The 18,742-nt window shown below is 54.1% G+C and overlaps 1 protein-coding gene across 1 annotated transcript; it reads left to right on the top strand.

The window, feature by feature from the left end:
• Positions 1-14,931: 14,931 nt before the first annotated feature.
• LOC6603769 lies at positions 14,932-15,745 on the top strand (the record flags this gene model as incomplete). The annotated part of the gene is made up of 2 exons (XM_026990158.1): positions 14,932-15,220; positions 15,252-15,745. Coding segments are annotated over 2 exons (783 nt in total), but the record flags the coding sequence as incomplete, so codon positions are not given.
• Positions 15,746-18,742: the final 2,997 nt, after the last annotated feature.

The following is an 18,742-nucleotide window of genomic DNA, read 5'->3' as shown; positions in this document are numbered from 1 at the left end:
TCTGTAGTCGAACTATGTTGGGAGATAAGAATTGGGTTACCTTGTACGGCCCCGTCGTACTTAGGGCCCATTTTGCCGCGTAAACCGTCGGCGGCTTTGGAATAAGTGATGCTGCCGACGGAGGACTAGGGTTCCTAGTTCGGGTCGCCACTCGCGCTCCGTCGGAGGTCGTATGTTCTCTTCTGCTCTTGGGACTGGCCCGTTGGGTGTTATTCCTGTACGGACCTTTGAACGGGGTAGCGACCATATCTCCGAACGACATATCTCAGCCGATTCCACAAACGACATATCTTGATCGAAATTATGTCCGTTTTAAGCGACCTTACCTCCGCGCGGAGATATGTCGTCTCAAAACGTCATAACTCCCGCGCGGAGGATATGTCGTTTGTATGACATGGCGGAGATATGTAGTCTTCGAACGACTTAAGTCCGCCGACAGAAAATTAATTAACTTAATTTCGCATGTAAAATACACTTATATTTTTTTGACAGCATTTTCATTTTATAACATGATTTTATTGAAATTAAAAAAATGTGCAATAGTCCAAAATACACAGAAATCATAATAGCAGTTTAAATTAAATTAAATTTTGTCGTTCTTAAGTTAATTATAAATAAAAACATTGCGTTATGGCCTCTTCGACTTCTCGGTTGCCAACTTGGACATTTTGGCTTTATATTTTCATTTTCTTCCAAGTCGTTTTTTGCTTGGTTGTGGGCCACAATTTGATCCCAACATGTACCACAAATGTTTACCTGATTGCACGGGCGCAATAACACAGACTTTGGGTTACATAGGCACACATTGCATGGATTCATTTGAACCAATGATTTATCAGATGACTGACTTGAATGAGAAGCATTCGATGAAAGTGACGATGTGGAAGATTTCATATCAGAAGACATTCCAGTTAAATTGCTTTCATTGTCCACCCCTTCAAAGAAGTCCTGCTTTGAAAAGCGGTCAGCTAAGGAAAACAGTGCATGTCAGAAATCCCTGTATATCTATTTCACCTCTTTCAAAAAGATCCATTGCGTCCATTATTTTTTTTGAGCGATCCTGAGAACAAAAATAATTAAGCTAACATATTATTTTGAACGATTAACTTAAAATTTATTCAACTTACACGTAATTTCTTCTTCTGTGTCTGATTTCCATTACCACCATTTTGAAAGAGTAAAGCAAACTCGCGACTTTTTTCATATTCTGCATCAATAAGACATTGAACAAATTTAGACGAGGGGGAACGTTGTGAGTTGCTGCGGACACCGCAACTCTACAGTTATACCCGATACTAAGTCAGTATGGCTCTCCTCCGGCAGGACGGCGCTAATATTAAACGACACGACAAAGAGTGCGTGCGAGAGAGACAGAAATCAGTCTGAGCGTGACGTCGGGCGCTGCGTAGCCACTGAAAATTGTTTTTTTCTTTTCGGCTATAAAAATTATCCGATCTGATCCAAATTCAGCAACTGGATAGATATTGTAAGGAAGTTCTCAGGCCGAGGTACAGCTTCTCAGTCTGTCCAGGGCCCGGTCCTTCCCCACAGCAAAATTTGTTGTGTGAGGACCTAAGGGGAGAGCCGCTCGTGGCGAAAGCGCGCCCGTGGGGTGGATCGTGGGACGGTCGGGCCTGGCCCGGCCACGAGGCGTGGGTGAAGCCGTGCTTGGGAGCTGCAGAGACGTGCGTTGGGGGTCATGTGGGGCGGGAGACGGGGTTTGGGTCAGGGATCGGAAAGGTGTGGGAGAGGGGAGCCCAGCCTAGCAGATGCCGAATGATCCACGACTCACATCTGCGTCGCCGGGTCCCCCGGTCGAGGGTGTAGGAGAGGGAAAACCCAGCTTGGTGAATGCCGCATGATCCACGACTCACATCCACTTCGCCGGGCCTCCCGGGAAATGGAAGAGAGGGGGAGGGGGGGTGAGTGACTCCTACGGGCGAATGTTCTGAGACAGGTGGGTTGAGGTTGGTGTCTTTATTGTTTTCGGATCATTTCCCTACTTAAAATCCCGCGCCTGCAGCGGGGAAATAAACGCCAAAAAAAATATCATAAACAACATGTGGGCATAGATATGTAAAGAAACTGCGGGAATGTTCTGCTTATACCTGCCTACTGCACCGATCTATCCCCCCCAGAGCTCACATACGTGTGGTGGCTCACCCTTGTTTCCCTTCTTTGGGTCCTGTTCTCCCACGGCGGGTCCTCGTCACTTGGCTTCCCTTGCACACCGCGTGGGTGCGGTCACAGCTGGTTTTATTCACCGCGTGCGGGCGAACCCGGCTTATTGTGTACACGGCGCGGTCCCGGCTTAATTTTCACATCTATTTTGGCTTCCGCCGCACAACCGGTCTGGCTCAGCCCTCGGAGATCACTCCCGAGCTTGGCTCGCGCTGGACCGTGCCAGGCCTCGGCTTTTCTTTTTCGCAGCTTCTCTGCCGCTTCGCTGCTGCGCCGCCTTCGGCTGCCGGCCTTGGCTGCGTGGGTGTATGGCTGCGTGTGTGTATTGCCTGCTTCACCGTCGGCTCTTTTCCTCGGCTGCGTGGGCGTAAGACCGATCGGCGGCTTCTCTGCCGCTTCGCTCTCTTTCATGTTGTCTCTTTTCGTCTGCGTATAGCCGTTCTCTTCCTTGCGTTGGCTGCGTGGGCGTAAGAGCGTATCTCTTTCGTGTTGGTTCTCTTCGCCTTCGTATAGCCGTGGTGTGCGTCTCTCTTCGCTGCGTGGCCGTAGTGTGCGTCTCTCTTACGTGTTGGCTCTCTTAGTTCTAATAAGTAAAAAGGCCTACTGTTTTGGGGTTTCTTAGCCTATTTCTTACTTTAATGGGTGAAAATAAGGATTCATTGTTGTTTGTCTTGGTAATACTAATAATAATAGAAGTAATAAAATCCGATAATAGTGATAATGAACTGAGATAATAATGAAATTAGATAACAAGCCGTCGGGGCGGTCCCTTCAGGGGATGGTGTCGTGGTCAGTGTTGTGGAGGCTTATGCCTTCACACTCCCTTCCTACTTCGGGGTGGGGCGCGGTGAAATGCGCACCAAATTTCCGCTGATGCATACGCGGAAGCGTTGGCCGTCGTGGTGTTCTAGGCTGCGGATCTGGCTGCGCCCGTGACGCGCCGCGTTTGCCTGAGCGCTGGCGCCTTCCAGCAGGCTTTGCGGGATGCGGCGGTCAGGCGTGCTTACCCGCCAGGCGACTGGGGCGATTGGCCATTCCTGCTCCTCCTGCAGCGCGTTTAGCTCGGGCATCTCCTCGAACGCTGTGAGCAGTCCGCCCGCCTCTGCCTCTTCCAAGCCCAATGACAGGTCGCTGTCCTCCTTTGGTTGGCTCGGGTTTCCTGGTTCGGCTTCTCGGGCCGTGCAGCTCGTCGGTTCCGGGTTCGGGGCGTTGTGGTCGGTGGGAACTGGCGATAGCCACTTCATTGGTGCGTGGTCCAGCGGCTGCCAATCGGGATTCTCCCTTCTTTCCGGGGCTGCCGCCTCCTCCTGCGCGTCCCACTCCTGCAGTCTGGCGTGGCACCCGTCGTCCCAGCTGGTGTCCGGGATCGGGCCGTTTGGGTTCTCCTGCCCTCCCAGGATCCAGGCTACCTCCTCGTCTCCGCCATCCCTGGGTATCGGGGACACGGGTCCGTCCTCCAGGCCGAGTTCCTGGAGCAGTTGGGGCAGCTCATTGCCGGTTACGTGTCTGGGTGGCTCGTGTTCATCCTGAAGGCCGAGGTTCCGGAGCCGTCGGGGCAGCGCATCGCCCAGACTGCCGTCGATGATCCGTAGCGGAGTGGTGTCGTCCTCTTCTAGGAGCTGTACCTCGTCGTCGCTTGTTGTGTCGTTGTCCGACGCGGGGATGATCTCCCTCTCGGGCCTGGGTGGGGTGATGGGCCGTGGATGGGCGAGCAGCAGTTGCAGGGTCCTGTCGGCGTCCTTCCAGGTGGTCCAAGGTGCCACGTCAACCGCGATGTTGGCTGGAGTGTTCTTCTGGCAGTTGGCCGGCCCATCTTCGTCCTCGCTCACGTCCGAGTATGGGCCCGTCGTGGCCCGCTCGGCCTCCAGTTGGCGGTTTAGCTCCCGGACGGAGTGCTTGACCCATGGGCGGCCACCCGCTTTTCCGAAGCGTCGGTCGTGCAAGAGCTCTTCATCGGTGCTTGCCTGGCAGGTCGGCTCCCATTGCTTGTCGGCCTCCATCGTCGGGCTGGTGAACCCTTCGTCGGAGCTGCTGTCGTAGTTTGGCCGTGGGGTCAGCGGGTCTCCCATGCGGTACAGGTAATAGGGCGGTGGTGGTGGGGACCGCAGCCGCAGTTTGTGCGCGACTGGGGAGCTGCTCTGCCCCTCGGAGTTGGGGTCCAGGTTGACGTGTCCTGGCTCGACGCGTCTTCGAGTCGCGCGTGGGGTGACGGCGGTGCCTGTTCCTTGGCCTGGATGCTTGCGGCGGCGTGGGCGTCTTGGTGGCTCCTGCTGGGCCGGGCCTGCTCGGACCTCCTCGTCTGAGTCCGATGGCCGCATCGCCCCCACTGTGATGATCCCAGACAGGTTGTTTCGTGACGTGTTCGGACGGACGACATCGTTGAGCCATGCCCAGGTCATGGTTGTCGCCCGGCGGGGCGACGGTGGGCCTTCGGGGCGGGCCCGACGTCGGGATGGCCTAGGTGGCCTGGGTGGTCGTGGTACGGCTCCTGTTGATGGTCCATGCTGCGTGGTGTTGCCCGGTTCTGCTTGCGGGGTCGGGGAGTGGTGTCTTGCTTGTGGTTGGCTGGTCGTGGACCGCGGTTGAGCTGGGCGGCGACGCACCCCTAGGATGCCCCTCCGTGCCATCCTCTGCCTCTAGAGGCTGTGCGTCGCTCGTCCTTGGGTTGTCCATGTCGGATCTGGTGGGGGGGAAGAAACCTTGTTTGGTTAGAACCTGACCTGTGCCACTGATGTGCCCTGTGCCCTGGGTTTCCCTGATCGGTGCATTTTCTAGTTTCTGGCTATTTCTTACTCTAATCCCTTAAGGGGAGTTAAGCTATCTTACTGCGTGTGTACGCGGTTGCCCCTTGCGGGGCGAGGACATTACGGCAGCGCACTACCATAAGTGGCCCTCATGAACTCGCGGTTTTCCTGGTGCTGGGGTCGTCGTCATCGTTGTCTTCGCTGGTGAGTGTGTGCTCGTAGTCGTGGTAGGCCTTGAGGTCGGCTAGTCCGGCCGTTCGTCGTTGTCTTCACGGATGCTTCTGGAGTCGTGCTATGGTGGGAGAAATAAATTTAATTACTTTTTAAGGCCCCTCATATTTGGGAGCCAGTTTGGCAGCGAAGTTGTCCGCCGCTTTGGACAGGTGATGTTGGCGTAGCATCACGAGCGTCCCGATCGTGGGTCTCCATTCGCGTCGACGTAGGTTGTAGGTCCTGCTCTGCGTCTGTGATGCCTGCTGGGTATTTTCTTGTACGAAGGCGAAGATTTCCTTGAGTCGCTTGGCCTTGTTGGTTGGGGTCTCTGTCACTTCGCCTAGTCCTGGGGTCGTCTCTTCGTACGAGGCTCCAGGCAACCGAGGTTCCCGGCCGAGTACGATGAATGCTGGGCTGAAGCCTGTGGTGTCCGATGTGCTGCTGTTGATGGCTAGGCTGAGTTCGGGCAGCAGCTCGTCCCATGTCCGCTGGTCTCCATCGATGTACTGGGCGATCATGGTTTTGATCGTCCTGTTGGCTCGTTCCGTGGGGTTTTGTTGTGGCGTATAGGGCGCCGTATACTCCAATTCCATGCCTGCTAGTTTGCAGAACTTTCAGAAAGAGCGACTTGTGAATTGGGTCCCGTTGTCGCATACGAATTTCCGTGGGGTTCCGAAGCGGCTCAGGATCCGTTCCCGGAAAGCGGTCTCCAGTAGTGCGGTGGTGGCCTTGCGTAGTGGGACCAACTCCACCCACTTGCTGAAGGCATAGAAGAACACCAGCAACATAGTATTGCCGTGTTTGGATCGGGGCAATGGTCCAATGAAGTCGGCGCAGACGATGTCCAGTGGTTCTTGGGCTTGGCGGGTGTGCATCTTCCCTCCTGGTTTGGTTTGACTCACCTTGTACTGCTGGCACTTGGTGCACTGCTGGATATATCGGGCGATATCTCGGTGCAGTCCGGGCCAGTAGTACCTCTGGGCTATTCGTGTCGCTGTCTTCCTGATTCCGAGGTGTCCTGCTGTCGGATGGTCGTGGCACTCTTCTAGCACGCGTCGGCGGTGGTCCTTGTTGACACATAGGTTCCATTTGATAGGGTCGCTGGTTCTGCTGCTGGCTTGTTTGTATATTTGGTCGCTCTCGATGATGAACTCCGGGTGTCCTTCCGGCTGTTCCTGGATCCGCTTGCGGAGCCTCTGCAGCCAGGAGCAGGGGCAAGGGTCCCGGTCTTCGTCGGCTCGCTGCAGGGTTTCTACTGGTTGTCGTGAGAGGGCGTCAGCCACAACGTTCTGGCTTCCTCGGCGGTAGTGGATGTCAAACCGATATTGCTGGAGGTCCAAGGCCCAGCGGGCGATGCGTCCCGTTGGATTATCGATGGAGTTCAACCACTTCAAGGCGAGGTGATCCGTGATTACATCGAAGTGGTATCCTTCCAGAAAGCATCGGAGCTTCCGGATTGCCCAGACTATGGCAAGGCACTCTTTCTCGGTGGCCGAGTAGTTTTCCTTTGCCTGGAGTAGTCGACGGCTTGCGTAGGCGATGACTCTTTCTGCTCCGTCGATCTGTTGTGTCAATACTGCTCCAAGGCCATACGAACTGGCGTCCGTTTGGAGTACGAATCGCTCGGCGAAGTCGGGGCATGCCAGGACTGGTGCTTGCGTGAGTCTTTCCTTGAGAGTCTCGAATGCCTGATGTTGTTCGTCTGTCCACTCCCACTTTTGATCCTTTTTGAGCAGGTTGGTCATGGGCTGGACCACCGTGGCGAAGTTGGGGACGAAACGTCGGTACCAGGATGCCATCCCGATGCAGCGTCGCAGTTCTTTCAGTGTGGTGGGCGGTGCTAGTTTCTGGACTGCGCTGACCTTGCCTGGGTCCGTGTGGATGCCTTGTTCGCTGATGACATGGCCGAAGTAGACTAAACTCTTCCTGAAGAAACTACACATGTTTCTGTTCAGTCGGAGGTTCGCCTCTCGCAGCCTCCTGAAAACCTCGCGAAGGTGGTCGATGTGTTCTTCTAACGCGGCTCCGATGACGATGATATCGTCGAGATACGCGAACGCGTACGGCTCCATGGTGGGTCCGATGACGCTGTCCAACGCTCGCTGGAACGTCGCTGGGGCTGAGTGTAGGCCAAAAGGCATGACCTTCCACTGGAAGAGTCCTCTGCCGGGGACGGTAAATGCTGTTGCCTCTCTGCTGCCCTCGGCCACCGGGATCTGCCAGTATCCGTTTTTGAGGTCCAGCGTGGAGATGTAGCGAGCGTGGAGAAGTCTCTCGAGAATGTGGTTAATCCGTGGCAGCGGATATGCGTCCGGCACCGAGCGGGCATTTAGTTGGCGATAATCCACGCACATTCGCATTTCTCCGGTCTTCTTTCCTACCAAGACAATTGGGGCGCTGTGGGGACTGTGGGATGGCTCGGTCCTTCCGTCCCGTAGCAGCTCGTCCACCTGCGCGTTGATGATCTTCTGCATGGCCGGGTTCTTCGGGAAATAGCGCTGCTTCACGGGCCTGTCGACTCGCATTGTTATCGTGTGTTCGGCGATGTGGGAGACTCCAGCTAGTCCGTCGAATTTCGCCAGTTCTTCTTCCAGAAACTTGCGTGCCCACGGCGTGGGGGGTGGTTCGGGGTCTGGGTCTTGCTGCCACGGCTCCATTTGGTAGTCCGTCGTCGATGTCTCTCTGATCTCGTCCTGTGGTGTCGGGGTTCGTGGCTGCATCGTGTTGCCGTGCGTTGAGCGGGGTAGTGGGCCTACGAAGTCCGCGCAAAGGATGTCGAACGGGCCCTTCGCCTGTCGCGTATACATGTGACCTGCGGGTTTGTTCTGGCTCACCTTAAATGTTTGGCAGCTTTCGCAATGTTTCCCGTATCGGGCCACGTCTCTGTAGAGTTCTGGCCAGTAATATCGTTGGGTTACCCGAGTGGTAGTCTTCCGTATTCCTAGGTGTCCGGCGGTCGGGTGATCGTGGCATTCTTCTAACACTCGTCTACGATGGCCACTGGTGACGCATAACTTCCACTGGTGAGATTCTTCCTCGATTGGTCGATTGGTGTCCAGGCTGCCGGTAGATCTGTCCGTTCTCGATTATAAAATCTCTGCATTCCTCAGGTCGTGACTGGATACGTTTGAGCAACCTTTGTATCCAGGGGCAGGTGGGCAGGTCTTCTAGGGCTCGCTGTATGGTGTCGATAGGTTGCCGGGAAAGAGCGTCTGCTACGATGTTTTGGCTTCCGCGTCGGTAAAGCACGTCAAAGCGATACTGTTGGAGTTCCAGAGCCCAACGGGCGATGAAACCGGTTGGATTATTGATCGAGTTTAACCACTTCACGGCGAGATGGTCGGTGATGACGTCGAAGTGGTAGCCCTCCAGGTAGCATCGCAATTTCCTGATGGCCCAAACGATGGCTAAGCACTCCTTTTCCGTGGCTGAGTAGTTCTCTTCTGCTCTCAAGAGCCTTCGACTGGCGTAGGCTATGACCCTCTCCTCTCCGCTGATCTGTTGCGTCAGGACTGCCCCTAGACCGTAGTCGCTTGCGTCAGTCGTCGCGAAGTTTGGGACAAACCTCCGGTACCACGATGCCATTCCTAGGCAGCGTCGAAGCTCCTTTATTGAACTGGGTGGGGCCAACTTCCGGACGGCGACGATTTTATCTGGGTCGGTGTGTATACCCTGCTCACTAATGACATGTCCCAGGTATACGATGTTGCATTTCTTTTGGTTCAATCTTAGATTTGCTTCCCGTAGTCTCCGGAACACCTCTCGCAGATGGTCGACGTATTCCTCCAACGCCGCTCCGATGACAATAATGTCATCAAGGTAAGCGAATGCGTTGGGTTCCATCTGTGGTCCGATGACGCTGTCGCTGGAACGTGGCCGATGCTGAGTGCAGTCCGAACGGCATCACCTTCCAATGGAAGAGTCCTCTGCCCGGAACGGTGAAGGCGGTACATTCTCGGCTCCCCTCAGCCATAGGGATCTGCCAATACCCGTTCTTGAGATCCAAAGTCGAGATGTAACGTGCGTTACGGAGCCTCTCGATGATGTGGTTGATCCTGGGCAGTGGGTAGGCGTCGGGTATTGATTGCGCGTTGAGTTGTCGGTAGTCTACGCACATCCACATCTCGCCTGTCTTCTTTCCCACCAGTACGATGGGAGCGCTGTGTGGGCTTTTTGAAGCTTCGATTCGCCCGTCTTGCAGCAACTCGTCGACCTGAGCATTGATGATTTTCTGCATGGCCGGATTTTTGGGGAAGTACCTCTGCTTTATCGGCTTGTCGTCCTTCAGAGTGATGGTATGCTCAGCTATGTGAGACACGCCCTCCAATCCCTCGAACTTGGCCAAATCTTGCTTCAAAAACTCGGCTACCCACGGCGGGAGGGGTGGTTCGGTGATGGGGGCTGTAGGTGGCGAGATTTCTTCGAGCAGGGCACATGTTATGATGGCGAGGTTCCCGGTGATAGGGTCAGTCGAGTCTGATCTTCGAAAAGGGTTGCGTTGTCGACCGGCCGCGGCATCGGCTAAAGGGGTGAGTTGATAATCCGTTGGGGGGATAGATGCGATTTGGTCTACCTTGACCCGCTCCTGTCCTTCGGGGCCGTGGTCTTGCAGGCGTAGCGGGTCGTGGTGTAGAACGATGCTGGTTTCCCGTGGGGTCGTTCGCTCTGATTGAGCCGCACTGCTGGGCATTTCTGATTTGGCTCGCGTTGATCGTGTCGTATTCTTAGCGCCGCCGGGTCCGTCTCGGTCGGGGCTTAGATGCGTTGTCCTTGTATTGCTGCTGGGTCTGGCATGGTCGAAGCTTCGATGCGTTGTCCTTGTATTGCGGCTGGGTCTGGCGTGGTCGGGGCTTAGAAGCGTTTTCCTGATATTGCTGCTGTGACTGGCGTGGTCGAAACTTAGAAACGTTGTCCTGATGTTACTGCTGGTTCTGGCGTGGTCGTGGCTTAGCTCCGTTGTCTTGGTAGGGATACTCTGGGTGGTTTTCGAGGCAAACGGACTGGCCCTGGGTGCGTCCAGCGGTGTCGCAGTCGTCTCCGTCGTGGCTTCGTTACTCTGGGCGTTCTTCGGGGCGGATGGACTGGCCCTGGGTGTGTCCAGCGGTGTCGCAGTCGTCTCCGGCGTAGCTTCGTTGATGATTCTGGCGTGGTCGTATCGAATCGTGGGTTGGGTTCGGGTGGCGTTGCTGAGTCTGGCGCGTTCAAGATCCTGATGCGTTGTCGTGGGTCTATTGCTGGGTCCCGCGTGGTCGAGATTCCGGGGCGTTGTCACTGGTACATTGCTGGGTCTGACGTGGTCGAGGTTCGGGTGCGTCGGCTTCGTCCGGGTCGCTGTTGGATTGGTCGAGCGGGTAGGAGCAGCGGATGCAGTCGCGGGACTTTCGTCACTAAAAGTAACCATGCGGGGCCGATTCGAGGATGATGTGGGGATCGGGTTGGTTTCCCGGATCGTCCGCTGGGTCAACTGCAAGTACGCTCATCCGCATTGTATTATGGCCTGGACGCCGCAAAGGAAATCGAGCCCCAGTATGATGTCGTCCACTACCATGGGTAGGACTAATAGAATCACCCGCGTTTCCTGTTGATCCAGACGTACCTTGACCGAAACTGCTTGCGTCACCTCCTTTGCTGTACCATCCGCCAGGCGGACGGTAGTCCTTATGTTCCGTGCGTTCCCTCCGGTACTTACTTCATGAGCGGTGCGTTGACTGACGAACGACCGCGTTGCTCCCGTGTCAAGGGTAGCTGTGAGCGGTACTCCTTCGATGGCTACTAGCGCGGCGATCCTGCCTCCTTCCAAACTTAAGGGATGAGTTACTCCTGGGGGCCCTGGAGGTATGTCTCCGATCGGTTCCCTGACGAGCGGAGACTCGGCCCGTTTCCCGACTCGGATAGCCTACAGCAGTCGATCGTCCGGATGCCGCGGCGGCCACACTCCCAACAGAATAGCACTCGCCGATTCCTGCATGAACTGCTGAAATGACCTTCCTCCCCGCAATTCCGGCAGGCCCGGCGTGTGTTCACCGGCCGGTCTCCATCCTGGGTCACTACGCGGCTTGCCGTCTCGGCGCTCCGGGAGGGCCCGGTGTCGTCTGGAGGGGCATGCTGTGGGGTGGATAATCCGGGTCCTTGGTATGATGGCGTTCTGGCTTTCGTATTTGGGCGGTCGTTAGCTGGGTGGGTTTGTTCGCGGTCCCGCGTTGTCTCGTACGCTACTATCAATTGGGTCAGTTCTCGCAACGTCTCGAACTCATGTCTACGGGTGAACAGTTTGTATTCCGGCCGAAGGTTCTCGTAGATCCTGTCCAGCTCCCTGTCTAGAGTATACTGAGCTCGTTGCATCATGAGTCGGAGGTCGATCACGTAGTCCTGAAAGGCTTCTCGAGGTCGTTCGTGACGGGAGCGGATCGTATCTTGCAAGCGCTGAAAGTATCGCGGGGGTAGGAAGAACTCCAAGAACTCCTTCCGGAACTCGGTCCATGGCTTGCCTTGCATCTGGAACGTCCTAAACCATAATTCTGCCTTGCCAGTTAGTAGCCCGGAGATGGCTCGCGGCAGTTGTGCTGGGCTTCCGCCATATCAGTCGACCCTTTCTTCCAACCGTTCGATGAAAGCCAGCGCATCCGAGTGTACGTCGAACTTCAGACCCCAGTTTATCGGCCAGGGCGGCGAAGGAAATTTCTTCCCTTCCGGGTCGCGAAGTTCCGGCTTCCTCGGGGAAGCGGTGCTGGGGGTGATTGTCACCATGTCGTCGGTCAGTCGTGGTTTCAAGCCGGCCAGAGTCGCCGTGAGCTGCACGCGGGAACTCGGGAATTATGATAGATAGAGGCTGCTCCGCACAGATCCCTTCCTTCCGCTCTCGCTGACTCGGTCCCGGCGACGGGGACGTGTTCCTCGGGCTTCTCGGGCTGGGCGCGCTGTCGAAGACCATTCCGAGCTCTTTGATCCGTTTTTCGATCGCAGTCGGATGCTCACCGCGCGAAATAAAGGCCGAGATCTGGCTGCGCAGCTCGTCCGCTGTCTTGTTTTCACCGAGGCCGAATTCGGCGGCGATGGCCTGCAATTCGTCCTTGCGCCGATACGAAATCGACTGTACCCCCATGTCGAAGCACGGTGGTCGAACTGGCACTTCGAGGTCTCTCGCGTTTCCGACGGTAGTATCATGTATTGACCCTCCGGTAGAATCTTTTCTTAGGTAACGCACTGAATACCGGAGTCCTTGGGGCTAGTCACGGAAGCGCGGCGTATGCACGGTTAACACGGTTGTCCAGTGGAGGCGTCCTTGCTGCTTGGGGTCCTGGTCGATAGTCCTTGCTATCGTTGTCTTTGGAATTGTCCTGACTGTTGATCCTTGCTAGTCCGGCCGATAGTCCTTGCTATCGTTGTCCTGGGAATTGTCCTTGTGGTCCTGGTCGTGCTGGGTTCGTTGATTTAAGCGTTGGATCTCGTCCCGTGTTGATGGCTGAGCGCTGACTGATCACTTTGAAGGCCGGGCGTTTACTCTCGGCTATCGTTTTGTAGGCCTGGCTTTGAATGATCACGCTGAAGACCGTGCATTGAATGACTGCTCTGAAGACCGGGCGGTGACTGCTCGCGCTGAGGGCCGGGCATTGACTATCGGCTATCGTTTGGTAGGCCGGGCTTTGAATGATCACGCTGAAGACCGGGCATTGAATGACTGCTATCGTTTTGAAGGCTGGGCATTGACTGACTGCTTCTGGCTCTGAGTCCAAAATATATAGCCGGGACGGTCGGTCTTCGGGAGGTTTCCGGAGCTCGCTCGGCTTCTGCAGCTCACGACTCGCTGCTCGCCGCGTGTCGCTCTCTTTTTGCAGCGATTTCTGCCCAGCTTCGGCTCGGTTCTCTTTCTCGGCCGTCTCGCTGCGGTGTTCTCCTCCTCGTGTGGGCGCGGCGGCCACGTGTTGACGCTAAGGCTAGGGAGGTTAGGGAAGCCAGCCTCGGATGTACGTGAATAATGGGCGGCCGCACGTGCGGTTTTACAGACACAGCTATTCCTTTGCCTTAATGATGTTGACCGGCCGCGCTTGCGCGTGGTACAGTCCCGACGCCCTCAACTATTCGCTTTTCTGACCAACTGTTCCCATTAGCACCGCAAAACATAACGGAATCCCGGAGTCCCTGCTCGGGAAATACCGACAAGTATCGCCGAGAGTACCTAGGCTATCGCCGGACGGTACTTACAGGACCCTGTCGGCCTAAGAATTACTACGACGCGGAAGGGGGACTTTGCTATGCGGAAATACCGGCAAGTATCACCGAGAGTGCCTAGGCTATCGCCGAACGGCACTTACGGGACACTGTCGAACTAAGAATTACCACGGGGGTCGGGGATATCGACAGGCATCGCCGAGAATGCCTAGGCAATCGCCGGATAGCACTTACGGGACGCTGTCGAACTAAGAATTACCACGGGGGTCGGGGATATCGACAGGCATCGCCGAGAATGCCTAGGCAATCGCCGGATAGCACTTACGGGACGCTGTCGAACTAAGAATTACTACGAGGGTCGGGGATACCGGCAAGCATCGCCGAGAGTGCCTAGGCAATCGCCGGATAGCACTTACGGGACACCGCCGAACTAAGAATTACTACGAGTACGAGAATACCGACGCGTATCGCCGAGAGCGCTTAGGCAATCGCCGGATAGCACTCACGGGACACTATCGGGCTAAACATTACTGCGAAAGTCTTTATCATACAGGGCAGGTATCGCCGAGAGGGTTTAGGCAATCGCCGGACAGCCCCTTCGGGACCCAGGGAACTACGGGGATCAGGCGAGACACCAACAGGAGTCACCGGGGGCGCTTAGACGATCGTCGGATAGCGGCCTCGGGACCCTGCGGGGTCACAAACTACAGGATGGAATCATGCGGAGGGAACGCCGACAGGTATCACCGAGAACGCCTAGGCAATCGCCGGACAGTGGCCTCAGGATCCTGTCGGGCTACGAACTACTGGATGGAATCACACAGACTCGGGCACGAGGCGGGAGGAAGGGCAGAGAAGATGAAGCCTCGGGCCTCCAGGTTCCCTAGTGTATAGATTGTTGGTGGTCGTGCTATGTTTCTGTTATATTACATTTCACTTTATTCTTTCTTGGTTCCCTACCTATCGCACCGCTCAGCAGCCCGTATACACGTCCAGAGACTCGCTTACCCCTGAACTCCCACGCTTGTATTCGTCGAAAGCCTCCTCTTCCCCGTGGGTGCAGCGTAGATGCAGGATCTCCTCTCCGTAAGTGTAGTATCGATGCAGGGTCTTCTCCCCGTAAGCACAGCGTCGATGCAGGATCTTCCCCCGCGTTGGCGTGGATCTGGTCCGCCACGTGTTTTACTTTTCGTACGCCACTCGAATTTTATCCGCAAACACGGCCGACTCCTACGACTGCTTCAAAACGAATCTCTTAATCCCCGTTGTTCTTCTCCAGCCTCAGAACTCTCTCGATCCAGCGCCAGCGTGGGCGGCCAGCGTCGTCATTCTCGCGGCGGCAGAGGGCTGGCGCCGTCGTTCGGCGTCTACGCTGCGTCGGTGACTTTTGTCTCTCTTTCTCGCTGCTGGCGCGTCGTTACTTCGCTTTAGTTTTCCGAGTTTTTCTTCTGCCGTTGCTGTTGTGGGCTTTTGCTGTTGAACCACAGCCAAAATAATTAAAAAGTCTTCATTACCCTTCATTTTAAGAAAGGGCGCGATCCCGTTAACGCATGATGAACTTTTAGCGTGCCTCCTCTTCGGGGGTCATCCACTTCCCCATTTTGGCCATAAAGTGTGTCTCCAGCTTGCCGTTTCCAAGGAGGAGCTGCGGCTGAAGATGATACAGCGGGAGAGGGATCGCGAGAGGAAGCATATCAAGCGCATGAATCGCGAGTACCGGCGGCTGGAGCAGGAGCGCGATCGGGACAGAAAGAAGGCGCGGAGGGCGAACGAGGCCTTCCGGCAGCTCGAGAAGCTGCGTGACAAGATACGCAAGGACCGCAAGAAGGGATACCTGGTGACCGATCCCTCACAGCTCCCGCCCGAGTTCGCGGCCATACTACAGCCAGTGCCTGTTGTCAAGCCCGATGTTGGTCTACCGCCAACCTCCCAGGGCCAGCAACTAACAACAACAGCAGCCGCGGTCGTTCGCGTACCCCGCCTTGCCCATCACCAGCGTCACGCTGATGCCGCAGCTTTGCCACCCCATTCTCCACCAGAACCTGAGTGCCACGCTGTACGCGGGCCCGAACGGCATCAAGCAGGAGTACGGCCAAGATGTGTCCGCCTCGGCCATGGCCGCTGCCCAGGCGGCTGCTCTGGCAGCGCTACGGGGCCAGCAGCACACGCAGGACGATCAGGATATGGCCCTCAACCTGGAGCCGGAGATCATACTGCAGACAGCGCCCGATGTGAATCCCGCCCAGCCACAGCAGCACCACCTCACTGCCCACCAGCAGCAGCAACAGCAGCAGCAGCAGCACTGCAACATGTTCCAGCACATGGCACCGCAGGCCCATATGCAGCACATGCGATCGGCGGCGCTACCTCCGCCGCCACCCTCTGTGGCACTGCTGCCACCGCCACCACCAGCCACTCATCAGCAGGTGTGCCTGTAACAAATGCTCTTGCAGGAGCATCGCAAACAACAGCTCGAATGGTGAGGCCATTTGCCTTTAAATCGGACAACTCATTTGTGAACTTTGACAAAAACTCTTCAGAATTAAATGGCTTATTGTGACCCGCAAAAATACCTTTGGGGAAGACCGGAAATTTGCTTAATTTGTTTACTCTAATAAAAATAGACCCCAATTGTGCACGAGAACTTTTAAATAATGGAAGCCCGTCAACATTAACATTAATACTTAATATATCGGGAAGATTCTGAATCACCGATAATTTGTTTAATTGCTTTGATTAACCAATATGCAAATAAGAGCCGCCTCCTATTTGCATTTTTCAGGCTTTTCATTGCAATTAAATCTATAAAAAGGCCTAACGTTCAAATTTTCTTCATTTAAAATCTTAATCAAATCTGAGAGGCAACTACGCTTCGGTTTACCCGATACTCAAAATGAGTATTATTCTCGTATTATTATTATAGCAGCATCAAGAAAACAATTTCATTTTATCTCGCCCTGTCTCTCTCTAACACACACGTAGCATAGGCGGCTTTGCTTAGAGTAAAACATTAGCGCCTAGATCTCAGAGACTATAAAAGCTAGAGCAACCAAATTTGGTATCCACACTCCTAATATATCGGACCGAGACGAGTTTGTTTCAAAATTTCGCCACACCCCCTTCCGCCCCAGCAAAGGATGCAAATCTGGGGATATTCACAAATCTCTGAGACTATTATGGCTAGAGTAACCAAATTTAGTATCCGCACTCCTGTTAGATCTCACTATAAAACGCATATCTCAAAATTTCGCCCCACCCCCTTCCGCCCCCACAAAGGGCGTTGCATCCACAATATTGAGGATACGAGAAAACTAAAAACGCAAAATCATAGATAATGACCATATCTATCAGATAGCTGAATCTGGCTGCACTGGCTTGCACTGGCTACGCAGCGCCCGACGTCACGCTCAGACTGATTTTCTGTCTCTCTCGCACGCACTCGTTGTCGTGTCGTTTAATATTAGCGGCGTCTGCCGGAGGAGAGCCATACTGACTTAGTATCGGGTATAACTGTAGAGTTGCAGTGTCCGCAGCAACTCACAACGTTCCCCCTCGTTTTGTGTGCCAACAAGCTACCAGCAACGCGATGGCAGATTATCTCTCTCACTTCCGCATGCTGCAAGCTAACGAAGCATGCAAAGAGAGAGGCGTGAGAGAGATAGAAATATTCCAAACGGTTCTGCGTCGGATGCGGCGGCGCACGACCTCTGCCGAGCCTGTCGTCCAGCGGGCAGAAAGATGGCAAAGCAAACGACAAAAATTACAACAACATAACAATTGTTAGAGAATGTGAAGTCCCTAATTTTGCCTCTGCGCTGCTACCAGACAGAACAGCAACCAAACGAGAGCATGTATTTCTATCGCTCGCTCCTCCCCTCGCACGAACCCGAACGTTTTCTTTCTCGCTTATATTTATGTATGTACGTCATACGTACATATACAGTTATGTAGCAGCGCCAGCACACCGAGAGCTTGTGTACAGTGCAGCCATTTGAGCATATTTTAAGACATAGCTAGAAATGGCTTATAAAATTTTCAAAATGCTTTTACAAGCAATTTAGTATTTTATTTAAATACATTCAGCTTTTATTTTAGCCTTAGATGTATATTTCTTCTCGTCTGGATTTTATTTTTGCATACAAATTATTGGATCTATTCTGTTGGGCTATTCTTAATATCTGCACATATCTGTTAATTTATCGCTAAAATAACCAAAATCAAAAAAACCACAGCATTTTTTATTCCAGGGGTCTTTGTCTAATTTTAAGTGTATTTATTTTCAGTTTTAGCCATTTTTGCGATTTATTTTTGAATCTAGCTCTGAATTTCTGGCAGCACTGCTCGTGTAGAGCAGTTCTGCTTCCATGATTGTGTGTGTTTGCACTGCGCAGCGACAAAAAGGTATAAATACCGCAGTCCTAGAGGAACTGAGCCCTTGTTAATTTTTTCCTTCGTGGCAAGCACATCGTGAAGTTGGACGTATATATATTTTTTTGTTTCTGATCTTAAGTAAACGAAATATAGGAATGTAAATATACGTGTCGGAATTAAACGGAGCATTGTAAAGAACAAACTTTTGCGGCGTTTTTCTTTATAATTTCTTCACTAATCGTGCAGCATCAGGGTGATCCAGTGGTGCGGTGGTTGCGTGGGTTGCGGGGGTTTCCGTGCAGTTGGATGGGAACTTGAACAATTCTACTGCGGAATGCGCAGCTTTTTCTGCTTCTACGGCTTAAAAATAGAAGCCTAATCAAACAAAAGTTAGGTTTCTTTTTTTGGGTAAAACTGAAATCTTTCTTGTATTTTTAAGCGCCACAGTAAATGATACGTGCCGTGAATTCGGAGGATTTGTCTTGTGATGGACCTATTTCAGGCTGAGGTAAGCTCAGTCCCGTCCAGGGGTCAATCCACAAGAAATTTTTAGAAATTGGATGGAACCGTAAGGGCGGCGTCGGGGGCGGCCTATCGTAGAGGGGCGGATCGGGCTAGAATGGGCGACGCTCGTCGTGCATACGAAACGGCTGCGTGGACTCAGGGCTGGGTGGCGTCGGTGCGTCGACTAATTGGAGTGAACTTACGCAATCGGGTGTTTTTACTTCGATAATTTGACACTTTATTGTACTTATTAGTGGTTTAAATGAACTTATTTTACTTCGTCGCCGCTGTCTTCTCGTGAGTTCCGGCTACCGCGTCTGTACTCCGGACCGGGTCTCTGCGTAAGTTTTCCTTTGGTTCTCGTCGCCGTCTTTGTATAGGCCCGTATTGCTGGGTCTGCGGGTTTGACAAATGCACTTCCGCGTCGGGGTGCACTTTGCCGTTCTTGGTGATCGTCGAAGATTTTCGCGGCGTCGACTTTCCTCCGTCGATGAACCCGGAAGACCGCACTCGGCCGATGGCTTGGCCTGGAGTGGGGAAAGTTCGCGTGACCTGATGTC

The sequence above is a fragment of the Drosophila persimilis genome, unplaced genomic scaffold, assembly GCF_003286085.1.
Source record: "Drosophila persimilis strain 14011-0111.01,24,50 unplaced genomic scaffold, DperRS2 tig00000520-arrow-pilon, whole genome shotgun sequence".
NCBI classification, from domain to species: domain Eukaryota; kingdom Metazoa; phylum Arthropoda; class Insecta; order Diptera; family Drosophilidae; genus Drosophila; species Drosophila persimilis.
Note: the sequence above shows the minus strand (reverse complement) of the source record. Positions and strands in the feature narration are given on the sequence as shown.